We start from the raw sequence: 16,955 nt of genomic DNA on the forward strand, positions 1-16,955 counted from the left end.
GTTGACTGACTGGACTGATAAGTGACAGCCAGAAGCCTAGAAAGAATATTCCAAACAAGAAAAAATACTTAGTAATATTCATTCACTCAATTCTGTTTAATAGATACTAGGCACCACAGGGGCATTGTTTTTTTAAGATTTTTTATTTATTTGACAGAGAGAGATCACAAGTAGGCAGAGAGGCAAGCAGAAAGAGAGAGAGGGAGGAGGAAGCAGGCTCCCTGCCTAGCGGAGGGCCCGATGCGGGACTCGATCCCAGGACCCTGAGATCATGACCCGAGCTGAAGGCAGAGGCTTAACCCACTGAGCCACCCAGGCAGCCCCACAGGGGCATTTAAAGGAGCACTAGACAGACCCTATCATCAGGAAGTTTGCCACCTAAGGACATGGTCAAAATGAGCACAGAGAAGATCATCAAGACCCTGTGGGGGCTCAGAAGCAAGGGAGCTTGCTTACCATTGGAGGTAGCCTGGAATCCCTTCTGAAAGAGCTGATATCTGAAGAGGGCCAAGGTGGATGGATGGGATTTCAGAAGTCAGAGACAGGGTAAGAGCAGTTCAGCAAAATGAACAGTATGAGCAAATGTACAGAAGCACAAAGTTGAATGTGTTTGGGAAATAGCAAGACAGTGTAATTTTTCTGGAATAAAGGATGTAATAGGGTAAAAGTTTCAGAACAGGCTGGGCCCCTATTCAGAAATTTAATTGCAGCTTTTGCCAAATGCTAACCATTTATCCACATGAAATATGCTTCTAATTCCCCCACAGTGTAAGCAGTTGTCAGTAAATGGTATTGGGATATTCATATTTATATTCAAACATCATACCTCAATTTTGAATCAGAAATTCAGGTTAGTGAATATTTACATACACTCATATGCTGATCTTCATAATTTAGCTTATTTACGTAAGTCAACTAGTATTTACAATTTGTAAAAAGGATAAAGATAGTTTTAATAAACATAAGTGTTCTCAGCATTATATATTAGCTTCTTATAATTAACTGATGCTAAGTGGTCTAAAAAACGTATTTGCATGTTATGTTTATTTTTCCTTTAAAAAGCTTGGAAAATATAGAAACAATGGGAAAATGTATTAGTTTCTTAAATTATTATATTCTCCCCTGCTTCTCTTCCCCCTCCCACTATGGTAAGATTAGAGAAAACAGAAAAAAAAAATTTTTTAAGACTTTATTTTTTGACACATGGAGAGAGAGAGAGAGCACAAGCAGGGGGAGCTGCAGAGGGAGAAGGAGAAGCAGGCTCCCCACTCAGCAGGGAGCTCAATCCCAGGGATCATGACCTGAGCCAAAGGCAGACACTTTTTTTTTTTTTTAAGATTTTATTTATTTTTTTGACAGAGAGAGATCACAAGTAGGCAGAGAGGCAGGCAGAGAGAGGGGGGGAAGCAGGCTCCCCACTGAGCAGAGATCCCGATGCGGGGCTCGATCCCAGGACCCTGGGATCATGACCTGAGCTGAAGGCAGAGGCTTTAACCCACTGAGCCACCCAGGCGCCCCCAAAGGCAGATATTTAACCAACTTCTGAACCACTCATGTGCCCTGGAAAACAAAAATTTTTAAGAGGAAATTTAAAATCACCTACAACCCAGAATTCTATGGCCTACTACCTTATATTTTTAGTGTCACGTTTTATTTTAAAATATGTGGGCTTTTTCTGGCTGTATAAGTAATTGTGAAAATACAGAAAATTTCAAAGACAAAATTTCATCAACATCCCACATCTTCCCAACAAGCACACAAAAAATCATTTGAAAGAGCATTTGGTGAGGTAGTTGACTCATGGCTAACTTACGGATAAATAAAACTCCCAGACATGTTCATTTAAATTACTATTTCCTATATCTAGGACTGCTACTCAATTTCCTACTTTGTAAGTGTTGGAAAAACAACAAGTACTAGATGACAGGGCACTAAATGTAATTTCCAAACTAAAAAAATGTATTAAAGATCTATTATTACTATGCCTTAAAGTAAGTAGACTCCGTGTTTGCTGATCTCAGCTGTTTCCTTTCACTTTCTCACTTGGTCTTTTTTCTCTCTCACTTTTATCTCATCTCAACCGCTCACATTTTCATATATGCTTAAGAATGACCTTCAATTTATCTTCACAACTGGAGTATAAACAGGTGAATAGATGATGAGAGCAAAAGGAATTTTTTTTTTTTTTGACAGAGAGACATCACAAGTGGGCAGAGAGGCAGGCAGAGAGAGAGAGAGGAGGAAGCAGGCTCCCTGCTGAGCAGAGAGTCCAATGCGGGACTCGATCCCAGGACCCTGAGATCATGACCTGAGCTGAAGGCAGCAGCTTAACCCACTGAGCCACCCAGGCGCCCCGCAAAAGGAATTTTTTAAGTGGAAAGATAATCCTGAAAGAAAATAATTATTGTTTTCAAGATTTTATTTACTTCAGTACTTTAAAAATGTCAAACATTTTACCCAACAGGTGGAGCATGAGTACAAGCAATAATCTACAAAAAGTAACGCACTGTTGAACCCAAATCACATCATCCTTGAAGCAGCAATGCATAAACATCTACCTCCCAAAGTAGCATTACCCAAAAGTGGAGAATCAAAGGAAGAAGAGGAAAAATTTCCAAAACATCAAGATTTAACATGCATTTGGCCCACTCAAAAAAGAACAATGGTTCTTAAAGCACATACCTGCACCCTATATTCCAGTTGGTTCTTCCAGCCAATTCACGCAATTACTCTAAATTGAGGCTCTGTGTGTTTTGTGGTAAGAGAGTTTCCATTCCTCTCCTGATTCTTGCGCTCCAGCAGAAACCAATGCCCTGGGATGGCTGCTAGCTTTTTAAGACCTGGAATATCTGACCACACTGCCATCTCCAAGGAGAATGCAAAAAGGGATGCTGTGACAGGGTGCTAGTTTCAAGGTTCTGGTCACACATTAAAATACACCATGCTTTCCAGAAAACCCATCAGCCATCATGAAAAGCAGCTCTTCCCTCTTCCACGTATGTTCATATGACCATATGCATATATGTGTGCTAAACCATGGTCATCATCTCATGATTAGCATATAGTGCTTGGAAGGAGCCTTTATCCGAAGCAGTTATCCGTATTATGCAATGTGCTATTGACAACTCAAAGGAGAACGTTGGTACCACGGTTATAATCTATCCTATAAAGTGAAAATATTTTGTTGTAGTTGCTGGGTTCCAAGATGATTTTCTTTTCTTTTTTTTTTTTTTAAAGATTTTATTTATTTATTTGACAGAGAGAGAGATCACAAGTAGGCAGAGGCAGGCAGAGAGAGAGGAGGAAGCAGGCTCCCCGCTGAGCAGAAAGCCTGATGCGGGACTCGATCCCAGGACCCTGAGATCACGACCCGAGCCAAAGGCAGCGGCTTAACCCACTGAGCCACCCAGGCGCCCCCCAAGATAATTTTCCATCTTGATTCTATCATGACCTTCCATTAGCAAAATAAACGTTTCATGTACAATATGCAATATTTCTGTAAGCAAATTAGATAAAATAGAAAACACGTTGAGTGAGATATCATTTGAAAGTCAAAAGGAATTCAGAATGTTAGATGCACTCTTATTGAAGACTATTTGACTACATAATACGATGGTTCAGGCTTCTGTCTGTATTTAAACTCGTTGAGGAAATGATTTAACGAAGACAATTTTATCATCTGGAATCTTGCTGAAAACACAATGAAAGTAAAAGAGAGTTTTTTACCCTGGGAAAAGCTACATGTGACAGCAGCTGCCATCTTCTGAGGACACGCCCCCCCCTGCCAGATGTCTTTTTCACAAAGCAGTATATTTTCTTCATCTCCTCGGCAACGGACATTGCTCCAATAAATGGGAATAAGGCCCAGTCCAGAAAATGGGGTTTGTTTTGCGACTCCTTTTCGCCTGGAAACACAATGATCGAGGTTAGGTTTATCGAACATAGGTGAAATTTTTTGTGGAAGTATTTAGATTTTTTTTAAGTGGAAGAAATCAATAAAGATAGATTTAGGAGAAAAAAAAAGATAGATGTGGGAGGAAAAAAACATAATGGATTACATAAGTTTCAAGGAAATCAAAATGTCAGATCAGAACTTGCACTGATTACCTATGGCAATCTTTTTAATCATCTTAAATAATGGTATGCATGTGCCTTTCCTACCTACAGCTGATTTTAGGGGAAAATACATATATGTGGGAAAATACTACAGATTTTAAAAAGGAGCCTGGTGGTTTTGTGGAAGAAGTATGTCATGTGGCTCAGTGAGACATGGATTCTAGTCTGGACTCGGCTACAAATTGCCCTAAGCTGTGAGTTTCTATAAGCTCTGCCTTCTAAAAAGAGGGCTGGTCTGGATGCGTGACAATTTTTCTACTCCAACATTTTAGGCTAGCATTTTCTTTCTTTTCTTTCTTTCTTTTTTCTTTTTAAAAGATTTTAGTTATTTATTTGAGAGAGACGGGGAGAGAGAGCAAAGCAGGGGGCGGAGCAGAGGGAGAAGCAGACTTCCCAATGAACAGGGAGCATGACTCAGGGCTCAATCTCTGGACCCTGAGATCATGACCTGAGTCTGAGTTCAAGAGTCAGGCGCTTAACTGACTGAGCTGCCCAGGCACCCCTAGGCTAGCGTTTTCAAAATGATTACTACTACACATAAGTAAGATAATCACAGGAGAGGCAATCCATTCACAAAATTTTTAAAACCTTATATACAGTATTTGGTTGCAAGGCTTTGCAATCAATTAATGAAATGGTAACATGCAGATGGGCTCTGCTTTTAGCTTCTCTAATCTACATATTTTATAAGTAACCTCTGATATGTATGAGTTGATATTAAATTTTAAAAAGATAAAGGCTTATCTAATTAACATAGTAATCTCTAGAATTATTTCCATACAGTAGCTTCTACCATCAACCAAACAGTAAACATTTCAGGTATATCAAAATATGAACATTTCTTAACAACAATAATTCTGAGATGTTCTGATCTAATTATATTTTTTTTAATGGACTACTAAAAAATAAAATAAATAAATAAAAATGGACTACTAAGGGGTGCCTGGCTGGCTCAGTCAGAGAGTCCACATGGGACTCTTGATCTCTGGATCAGGAGTTTGAGACCCATGTTGGGTATAGAGATTACTTAAAAAAAAAAAAAAAAGGAGCAACTAAGATGATATAAGTAATCAGATCAGTGTATCTGAAGTTTCTATTTGCAGAATGATAGTTTATTTTTCTTCATCAACCAAAAGACTAGTAACCATACAGCAGTTCACATTTCCACTACAGTGTGTTGGTTTTTTACGTCACTCCCACAGGAAATCATATTGTTTCCTGATTTTCAGGGTTAATAAAAGCACATATACATGTGTATTTTAAGGAAGACACTGATACCAGTCTACAAATCTGTTACATATTGAGGCCCTCAAAATAAAAAGCGTCAGGTCAACACGCTCTGTGTCCTGTCCATCTGCCAACCACTATTTGCCAGATAAAATATTCATCGATCAAATCGATAATTAACATTCTCAAACACCATAACACTTTATAGGCTGTATAGCCTTATTCCTTCTTTTATCCTGACTTATACCAACATCCATTTTTTAAAAATTGTTAATTAATTAAGTACATTAAGCCTACTTGCTGCTTTAACAGCATCAAAATCTGAACAAAACTAAAGCCTTCAGGAGGGTTTGTCTTTATTAAATATTCACTGCCCACCTTCCTAATGGGAAGACAGGAGGAAGTGGACAAATTAAAATTCTTACTGACCTGACTGCAGTTGATCGTTTCTATCCTCCTATTAAATATTACCGCTCACTGATTATTAATCCAAAATACTCGTAAACTGCAAAACTTTCTTCAGTCTTTTGGACTTGCCTGTTCATGACAAGATAGTTTCCATGCTTTCTAAAGATCTCTAGTGAGAAAGGCCAAGAAAAACATCTGGCAAGTGTATTTACAAAAAAATAAAATAAATGAGATACAAAAACAGAATAAGAACCACAAAAGCAAAACCTTTCATTCCAAAATGGAGCCTTCTGCTCCGGAGGAAGCCCCTGGGCACGTGGCGTAAAGGTGCCCGGGCCGGTGGCAGGTAACGAGCACCCACGGCGTAGAGAGCGCTGAGAGCCGCGGAGAAGCAGCGGGCTGCTGCAGGCACTGCGGGCGCTGACGGAGGCCGCCCCCTCTAGCAGGACACGCTGGGCACAGAAACCCTAGGCCTGGACAGCACACCCTTCCCACCTCAGGAGGAGAGCCCAGATGGACTTCCGCCTCCTTCCCGCACAGAAAGATGGAAGCTGGGGCGCCTGCGTGGCTCAGTGGGATAAAGCCTCTGCCTTCAGCTCTGGCCATGATCCTGGGCTTCTGGGATCGAGCCCCGCATCGAGCTCTCTGCTCCGCGGGGAGCCTGCTTCCCCCTCTTTCTCTCTGCCTGCCTCTCTGCCTACTTGTGAACTCTGTCTGTCAAATAAATAAAATCTTAAAAAAAAAAAAAAAAAAGAGAGAGAGAGAGAGAGATGGAAGCTGTGGACGGCTACAAGTAGCCAGTGAAATGTGCAGATGATGCTACTGGGAAACGACAATCCTCAGAATCATGTTCCTGACTTCCCAGGGCTAAGGGATGATTTTTAAATACATAGACCAAAGGATGCTTTTAACGTCTGACCACTCGGCATTTGCTTATTTCCCAGTTAGTATTCCTTCCCCCATAGGGCCCTTTCTTTATAACTCTAGGGAAAAGTGACAATGAGGGAATGAGACCAAAGGAAGGAAAACATGCATCATCTTTCCATGGCAGTGATGGGTGCCCTCCATTACTCTCCCACATGAGCAGCTTGATGTGGGCAAGGCTACGAGAACTCACCCCAGCTGCAGCTGGTGACAAATGACGGAGGCGTCAGAATCATCCCAGTGGCTGCCACAGACTGTGCCCCAAGTTCCATTTGCATATATTTCCACGGTGCCTTCAAACTCATGTTTGCCACCTCGAAGCCGCACTGACCCTGAAGTAGAAAAGAATCCCAAAACCCTTTAATAGCAAATAAACATTTGAACATACTGAGCCCGTCCTCAGTTAACATTTTTCCACATAAGCAGATCCAGCCAGAACAATTGGCCTCCAGGTTCTCTCTCAGCCCTGGTTCTTTGTTTAAATGAGGATTTCACAGATTCAATTCTATTTTATTTTATTTTATTTTATTTATGTTTTTGGTAATTAACATCATAGTGTTAATAGTAATTATGCTTTCTTTTTTAGTTAAGCAAAGAGAAAGTCCAATTATATTTTAAAAAGAGAAAAGCGGAAGAGTATGACTAATGTCTGATATTACATCCCAAATATTAGATGACATCACATATAAAATTCTTATCATGTATGTATCACCTTCCACTTCACCTGAGGTCAGAGATAAGAAGCACAGAAATGAAATTCAGTGCTCTACTTATAAATTAGCTGTTACTGTGTTATATATTCCTTCCATCTGATTTATTCACCACAAAAGAGCAAAAAGCTTTTTCCCTTTTTAACCTCAAGCAGTAGTCATGAAATTCCAAATATTATGCCTATAATTTCAGAAAGGTGTTCGTGTTGATGACATTGCCTAATATCAGTCTTAGGAAAATTCCCACCAGGCAGAATCGTTTGGTTTAATTGAGGGTCCCTGGAAATTCCCCTCCCCTTACATATTATCCTCACTTAGCTGCTCCAGAGTCCATGATTTGAGTCACTCAGTCTTGAAAAGAGTCAAAAGTAAAATGCAAGCACCCCAGTAAAAAATAACATCCCTTAAGTGCAGACAGATTGAGGCCCTACATTTCTCTTCTTATTATGATGCTCTGGTTTTCGAAGTGGCTACTGGGAGACCACAAGTGGGACTTTTAAGCAGAGACCGAAGCAAACTCGGACAGCTGAAGGATTTCACAAAATGCTGTTTAAAGCCACTTATGATGACCTTCATTTCATAGGTAAAGAAATTAAGAAAGTAAGTTCTACCAAAAAATTCTGTCAAATTTTGCATATTTCAAACTTATTTCAAAGTATGGCTTTAAAATAATTTTCCAAAATATAAGATTCACAAATTACCCATTCATTTCACTTGCACTGGCCTAGGCACCCATTATTTTCCAAGTCATCATCATTTAAAAATGTAACTGTTTAAGAAACACATATTGTTTGTCTCATGACAAGTACAAAGTGTCATTTAATTCAAAGAAAAGAATAATAAATGGAGGCAAAACATTACACTGCCAAATCCTGATTATTCAGGAGAGAGCACGGACATGGATCATTCACATGGCAGATAAATCTCTAAGTCATCATTCATACTTTCCAAACCTCTTCAGTTCAGACTATGCAAGAGGAAGCCCTGTTTAGCTAAAGGAAAAGCATGAACTGCAAAAAAAAAAAATTTTAAGATTTTATTTATCTATTTTATAGAGAGAGAAAGCGCACAGGCAGGGGGAGCAGTAGAGGGAGAGGGAGAAATAGGCTCTCCCCTGAGCAAAGCCTAACACGGGGCTTCATCCCAGGACCCTGGGATCTGAGCCAAACGCAGAAGCCCAACTGACTGAGCCACCCAAGCACTGCTGCAAAACAATTTTTTTTAAGATTTTATTTATCTATTTGTCAGAGAGAGAGAGATCACAAGTAAGCAGTGGCAGGCAGAGGGAGAGAGAGAAGCAGGCTCTCTGCTAAACAGGGAGTCCGATGCAGGTCTGGATCCAGGACCCTGGAATCAGGACTGGCCCGAAGACAGCCGCTTAACCAATGAGCCACCCAGGTGCCCCACCTGCAAAACATTTTTAAAGAAACAGGTCTGAAGAGTTTAACTGAACTTTAATGACTTTTTTAACCACAAAATCTCTTCTATAGAGACCTACATAATATCCTGCACATCGCAAATACCAGAATTTTATTTCAAATCAAAAAATTCATTAGCTCACCTCAAACAAACATTACTTGAAATAATATTTAAATTAATATATTATCTCTTTATTAACCTCCTTCTCCAAATTACTCATGTCAAGTGTTGGAAGAAAGTTCTGGTAATGAAAACAAACTGGAACACTACTTATGCATGATTAAAAAAAAATCATAATAAAATATAAATACTGCCTACATCACCAAAAAGCTATCAAGAAGAAATGATGTGTGCATATTATTTAAATGATAAAGGCATTTGGAGATAAGACTCAGAAAACTCTGCATGAAGTATAATTACTACCCGTGCATCATGATAATGGCAAAGACAGAGCTGGAAATAGCTTCCAGGTGAACTATCACTTCCACCATCTTTTCTCAGATTCTCCAAACATGCTATGAAAGCCTGGATTCATTTAGCTGTATGGCAAGAAATGTGGAGTGCTCATCCAATTTTCCTTTAACAAGTGAATACAAATATTTACAATTCTGGAAAGTCAATTTGCAAGTCAATGACTAATGAATTCTCTGTCAGAATCCATTCCCATCACCAACTTCCCCAGCTCCCACACCCTCCTCATTTATCTCCACCCTCACCCAGTTTATCCTTCTCCTAAGGTCATAAAAATTTCTAACATATTCTGACAAATTATCTACTTTGGACTCAGGGTGAGTAGTTCTTAATGGAAGATAATTCTATATAGTGCATAATTCTTCAAATAATTATTTGAAAGAGCACTTTAAAAAATATCAGAACATGCTCCAAAATAATAAAAGTTTGAATGCGCAATTTAGATTACATTTAAGATAAGTAGCAGTTTTTATTTGTTTTTGGTTTTTTTTTTTATTTTTTTTTAAAGATTTTATTTATTTATTTGACAGACAGAAATCACAAGTAGGCAGAGAGGAAAGCAGAGAGAGAGAGGAGGAAGCAGGCTCCCTGCTGAGCAGAGAGCCCGATGTGGGACTTGATCCCAGGACCCTGAGATCATGACCTGAGCCGAAGGCAGCGGCTTAACCCACTGAGCCACCCAGGCGCCCTGTTTTTGGTTTTACTTTGCTCTTGTTACGCTTATTTTCTTAGAATGGCCAAGATGGTAAAAATCTCAAAAACCCTAACTCATTTCTCTCAATTTATGAAGAAGATTTTGGACCAAATCAACTGCCATGACCACCTATTTCCTAGTTTCCTACCCTTCCTACTGTTCCTCTGTCTCCGAGTTATCTCCTAGACTCCTGTCCTTGCTACCGTCCGATCTCTGAACCCTAGCAAAGACCCTGCAATGTCTTTTTCATGTCTATGCATTCATGTTCTTTGCATAATGTACTTTATGCATTATGTCATGTGGCTTTCACCATTCTATGTGAAATATTCTATCTGAAATATTGCAACTAATCAATCAAACATTTTATGGGAAGAAATAGCCAGAGAGGAAGGTAAGACAACTTGAAGAGGTTTTATTTAACCTCTTCATTGCAAACAGGAGAGAAATGACTATTTTCCAGTGATCTACATTTGAGGCTGACCCCCCAACGGAGGAGTCCCACGGGCTGTATAAATTTGTAGAAACACTATACATTTGCACAAATTTAGAGGTACACAATTGCAAAGTGAAGGGAGGGAAATATCCTTAACTCAACTAAAAAAAAAAAAAAAACAGTGAAACAATGAAGCACTCCACAAAGGTCAAAGCCCAGTAAACTCATTTACATTGCTAAAGTAATATAAAGCTCTTTTATTATTAAAAATTGATCCCTCTTCCTTCCCTCACACTCCTACTCCAGCGAAGCACTTTGCAATGCTCCTCACAGTGTCAGCTAATGTCTCTGGAACACATGGGCTGCCCTGGCTTAAAGTTTCTCAAGTGCCAGTCTGATGGAAATTATTCTATTCTAAATGTTTCTATTTTTAAAATGTGTTAATAATAAAAATTTAAAATTTGAAGTCTCAAATAGAGGTTTCAGGACAACTAAAACAGGCATTACAATATTACAAAACAAAACTTTCCGGAAGAACGTCTGGAACTGTAAAGCTATGTGTGATATCATGTCATGGAGAGGACTGCCCAGAGTTCTTGAAAGAGATTGTCGCCCACCACCCCCCCAAACACCAAAAAAAGTCAACTGTCTGTTGGTTAATTACAATTACGTAAAAGCAAAAATGTGTCAATGTGCAATAATGCTCAGAGTTCTACCACCTTAATTCCCTGCCCAAACTGCTGAACTTATTGCCATATTAGTTTTCTATTCTTTTTCTTCTTTGTAGTTATAACTCTAGTTTTATAAAAGAAAGGAACATAAAAGATGTATGTTACTCGGGCGCCTGGGTGGCTCAGTGGGTTAAAGCCTCTGCCTTCGGCTCAGGTCGTGATCTCAGGGTCCTGGGATTGAGCCCCACATCAGGCTCTCTGCTCAGCAGGGAGCCTGCTTCCCTCTCTCTCTCTCTGCCTGCCTCTCTGCCTACTTGTGATCTCTGTCAAATAAATAAATAAAGTATTTAAAAAAAAAAAAAGATGTATGTTACTCAAATTAGCTTTAAGGGCAATTTTGCTAAATAACAGGAATTCGCTGTTGCCTAGTTGGCTCCATCAGCACAGCATGTGACTCTTGATCTCAGGGTCATGAGTATGAATCCCATGTGTGGCGGATGATTTACTTAAAATTAAAAAAAAATAAAGAAACAAAAACAAAAAACAGGAATTCCCGAAATGAAAAGACATTACAAAATAACTCCCTTTAACCATTTTATCAGTCTCAGTGGAGACAAAGAAATCTTCCAGAAAAATTCATTTCATAAGTCTCATTAGTTTATCAGTTTGTAAGCCTATTACGAGGTGAATTCTAGTCCTCCTGCCACCAAAATGTTGAAGTGCTAACCCCCACTACCTATACATCTGATCTTATTTGAAAACAAGGTCTTTGCAGATGACCAAGTTAACATGAAGTCATTAGGGTGGGCTCTAATCCAGTATGACTATGTTCCTATAAAAAGGAGAAATTTAGACGCAGAGACCCACACAGAGGGAGAACAGCATCTGAGGATCAGGGTTACATCCCACAAGCCTTGGAATTATCCGAAGCTAAGAGATCCCATGGACAGATCTTTCCCCGATGTCTTCAGAGGAAGGGCTGCCCTGCTGATACCTTGACCATGGACTTTCAGCTTCCAGAACTGTGAACCTCTATGTTTCTGCTGTTTAAGCCGCTCAGTTGCAGTACTTGTTCCAACAGCCCTAGCAAACTCATGGAGCGTGATAGCATTCCTTCCCTCCTTGGACAGCTAGCGAAACGATCCTTTTCATACTCTATACTTCAAGGAGACCTAAAAGAAATACTAGGTAAGCAATCAGGCGAGTCAGCTGTCTTTGTTCAATCCCACTCATTCCAAAATAAACCAAATGAAAAGCTACGCCTATTTCATTAACTAACAGGTACTTAGAGAATAGCAGTCACTTGTTTGAAAGAAATACCAGCAAAAGGGAAGCAGTAGTGTCTTCTGAACAGATTTAATTATATATTTTTTAAATCTTTTAAAATCACAATTTGACAAATGAGTAAAATAAAATTACAGTTACCATACAAATCCTTTCTCATCTATTACTGATTTTCACAGAAGCACAAAATAATTAATTTTAGTCATTGATGTTGTTCTGATGGAACCAGAAAGAATGAATGCTGGTGACATCAAGCTATTGTTCAGATCGTGGACAAAATATATACTTAAAAGCTGAAAGTGAGAGAAAAATTCCAATGTGTGAACTATTCTAAAGAAAAATGCCCATTACATGTTGGACAATTTAGTACACGTATTCCACAAATGAATTAAACATAATCCTATGTCTTATACCAAATGCAACACCGGGAAAATACACTAAATGAGCATGTCCTATCTAAATTATGAAATATAGAAAAAATTCTCATTGCGTAAAAGCAACTGAACTGGGAGGTTGTTAGTTGAATTTTTCAAGTTCAGTACATGAGGCTGCTTTACTTTTGATGTTTTTCTATGACTATATTTACCCATAACCAAAACTGGCTTTAGCCCTGTGAAATAGATTTTATTCAAATCATGCTGTGTCAAAATGAAATTAAATCATCTTTTAACATATGAAACATTCCCTCAGATTGAGTTCCAAATGAACTATATCTGCCTCCATTAGTTCACATCTATAATTCATATTAGTTGTTCATTTATTATTCATGTACATACCGTCAGTGTTGAGGAAAAAAAAAAATCTCAACTGGTCTAAGTCAAAATGAGAGAGTATCTAAACAATGAAAGAGTAGCCAGCCTTAAAAGCAATTCCACTCATTTACATTGAGATTATTCAAAATTTATACATTATATCAATTATTACTTCTTTTAAAACACTATACAATATTATGCAAAAGGAGACTCTTTCCATGGTTTAATGATGGCATACTAAGAACACACGAGTATAACTCTAGCAGAAAACTTCACCAGTTGTGTGTCTCTGAACTATTCACACACAAGCAAATGGTATGGGTATTAACATTTCATTGTTCAGCTCTGAGTGATGAAATTAAACTACTCCTGGTAATAATCCTCAAATCTGTCTCCCAGAGTAGGGATCACCGGAAAGGTAATGAAAATGCTTAGTATTCTTCTGACATCTCAATCACAGAGTAGGTGTCCTCAACCAGAGGACACAAGTGATTTCTTATTCATCTTTGTAATTGCTGCTCCTAGTGTGAACTCAGAAAATGTATAATGAAATCTATCCTTGCCTTGTTATAAGAACCAGCATTTTCCACCCTTTGCGTCCCTCTGGTGATCCTAATAAGTATTGAGATGGTGTCTTGTAGTGTGGGAAAAAGCTCATTACTATAGTGCTTTGCATATAATAAAATTTTTATTAATATTGTTGGGCTGACTTGTAGGATGAAAGGGGAGTGGGTAGGGGGGAGGCTGCCCTGGAAAAATAAGATGCGAAAGAGGCAAAAAACAAACATTTCCTAACAAGGTGCCAACCACAGAGAAGGCAACTAAATGAACTGTTCACATGGTGCACAACCAAATGCTTGTTTATTGTGCAGACTCAAGGAAGAGATTTCAGAGGACTGCTTTCTTTACGAGTTAATTCAGGGATGGGGGAAGCTTCAAAATTAGAATTAAAAGTGTCTACCTCACAATTGAGCTAACTTCGGTATCTTAATAATTATGGAATTATTCACTTCAGACATAAATTTGCTAGACCTGCAAATAGCATCCTCAAACAAGGAAATAAGCTTTTTCAATCAAATCAGGGTCTAAATGTGATTCAGTTAGATTCAGATGAAAAATAAATGTACACATTTCACAGAACAATTCTTTCTTTTTCTTTTTAAAAGACTTAAGGAAGAACAATCTTTTTAAGACTTTTTTTTTAAGACTGTATTTATTTATTTGACAGAGAGAGAGAGAGAGAGATCACAAGTAGGCAGAGAGGCAGGCAGAGAGAAGCAGAAGCAGGCTCCCCGCTGAGCAGAGAGCCCGATGTGGGGCTCAATCCCAGGACCCTGAGATCATGACCTGAGCTGAAGGTAGACTTAACCCACTGAGTCACCCAGGTGCCCCCTTCCTGCTATTTTTGAATCGCATTGTTTCCAAAATGCAAGGACAAACTCCAACCATACTTCTTAGCAGACCCTGTTGGTTCTCCCAACAATTACCTCACTTCCTCCTGCCAGGAAAGTCCCCAGGTGTTCCAGGATTCATCCTAATCTGATTAAACTACCCAATTGCGTTAATCGAATTTTCCTTTCCAGAGAGTGTGGAATGAACATGTGATCCAGTCTTGGCCAATGAAATGCAAGAGGAAGTCGATGGGGAGTGTGTGAAATTCTAGGAAGGTTTCCTTGCTCTTTCTATGTGAACTACAGGAGGAGGGGCCCTTCCTTTCTTCTGCAGGCTATCCTATCACAGTGGGAAGCCCGGAACACGCCACACTTAGAGAACAAAGGAGCCAAGAGAATAGCAGAAAAACAGAGTCCTATCATGTTGGAGCCCAACTTCTTGTAATATGAACAACAAATCTCCTGATTGCTTCAGTCGTTTTGAATTGGGTTTTCTGGTCTTTGCCATGAAAACTACCCTAACTAATCCAAGCCACACTCATATCCAAGTAATTATAATTTTTTCCTCTCCCAAAAGCATCTTTTTTTCACAGTCATAATGTATATAAACTTGGCATCCATCTTTTCCCCTTACCATTATAAGCATTTTTTCCATTTTTTATGTATAATCTTTACAATTATCACTTGAGTAGCTACATAGCAGCCATCAAATGAAGGACCTCTGTGTAGTATCTTATTGCTATATATTTAGGTCTGCCTCCACAATTATGAACAAAATCACTTTTTTTCTTCTCTCTCTCTCTTTTTTTTTAAAGATTTTATTTATTTATTTGAGAGAGAGACACAGCGAGAGAAGGAACACAAGCAGGGGGAGTGAGAGAGGGAGAAGCAGGCTTCCCGCCAAGCAGGGAGCCCGATGCAGGGCCCAATCCCAGGACCCTGGTATCATGACCTGAGCCTGGGTAGCTCAATGACTGAGCTACCCAGGCGCCCTTTTTTCCTTATTTTACTTATTTTCCTTAATAAGATTTTACTTATTTATTTGAGAGAGAAAGAGAAAGCAAGAGCAGGGAGGGACAAAGTGGGGAAGAAGCAGACTCCCTGCTGAGCAAGGAGCAGGACCTGGGGCTCAAGGCAGAACTCCATCCCAGGACCTAGAGATGGTGACCTGGGCTGAAGGCCAACACTTAACCTAGTGAGCCACCCAGGCACCTGTGAACCAATCACTTTTACAAAGTCACCTTAACACACACAGACTCACACACAAAGACAATGGTCACATATCTATTTACACTCACAGATAATCACTCACAAAAGACAATAGTATCTAGGGGCACCTGGGTGGCTCAGTCAGTTAAACATTGGACTCTTGCTTGACTTTGGCTCACGTCGTCATGTCAGGGTCATGAGATCGAGCCCTATATCTGGCGCCAAGTCTGCCTGAGATTCTCTCCTTTCTCCCTCTGCCCCTCCCACTCAGTCTCTATCTCTCTCTCCAAAATAAAACTTTTTTTTAAAAGGCATTAGTAACTAGATATCTCATTTTCTTCTTTCAAAAAAAGAAGTCTTCAGACTACTAGAGTCCGATAATGCTTCAAATCAAAGTACTTTATATCTGCTTTATCCTGAAAAGCAGATTGAGCTCAAATTTTACAATCCAGCCAGGAAATATATAAAATCTGGTATTGCTAATGTTTCTGAGAACCCGCTACACAGAATCAAGATGCAGCATTTTTTTAAAAGGGACAGTTTCCAGCCAACTTTTTAATTAACATTCACTTCAAACGCCAGATGGACGTCAAAGAGTACAGCCTGTAAACAACTGCCCCACAAGTCTGCTACCTCTTTTTGAATTAAGAGACTGCACAGGGTACATGTCTATGAACAGCTTAGCATGACGACATGATAAAAAGTCAGATCTAGGAGTCATTCCTTCTGATGAAACCTCCAATATTAGAGCATTATCACCATTTATTGTACCTGTTTTGCCCATCAGTCATCAGTCACATGTGGCTGAGTTCCACTCGGCTGCTTGTAATGGAGAGTAGTTAGCACAGCATCAAGTTGTCCCATCTGCCATGCCAACCAGTGACTGGAAAGTGATTTTCCCTTCCTAGTCGGGAAGCTCTAAATTACTACAGGGTATTGAGGGGCGGGGGGATGAACTGCATATTAATTCTTTCTGTAGAAACATAAAAAATAACCTAGCTTGCATGCAGTTAATAATCATATTCTGGTGAACTAGGTTATATTATCCCACACCAATCAAACAAAAAACAGTGGTGCCATTTCCTAGAATGACATAAAAAGGTACCATAGATTGGCATGCCTTCCTCTTGATCCTACACACCTGGCAGGATTAAGTCACAGATGGTGGACTCAGTCTACCTAATCATCCACCACTGTATATTCTAGATGGGTTCCAATGTCCCAAGTATGACAAAGGGTCTTCAAC

The 16,955-nt window shown here is 39.3% G+C and overlaps 1 protein-coding gene across 3 annotated transcripts in view; it reads right to left on the reverse strand.

Annotated features, from left to right (window-relative positions):
• The window catches only part of PRSS12 (serine protease 12), a 72,679-nt gene that overhangs the window by 51,666 nt on the left and 4,058 nt on the right, over nt 1–16,955 (reverse strand). For all 3 annotated transcript variants that reach the window (XM_032333276.1, XM_032333274.1, XM_032333277.1), the window contains exons 2-3: nt 6,869–7,007; nt 3,727–3,905 (exon numbers count right to left, since the gene is read on the reverse strand). In XM_032333276.1, coding sequence (XP_032189167.1) covers nt 3,727–3,905; nt 6,869–7,007 — 318 coding nt within the window. The remainder of the gene's footprint in view (nt 1–3,726; nt 3,906–6,868; nt 7,008–16,955) is intronic.

The sequence above is a fragment of the Mustela erminea genome, chromosome 2 (assembly GCF_009829155.1).
Source record: "Mustela erminea isolate mMusErm1 chromosome 2, mMusErm1.Pri, whole genome shotgun sequence".
In the NCBI taxonomy this organism is placed as follows: domain Eukaryota; kingdom Metazoa; phylum Chordata; class Mammalia; order Carnivora; family Mustelidae; genus Mustela; species Mustela erminea.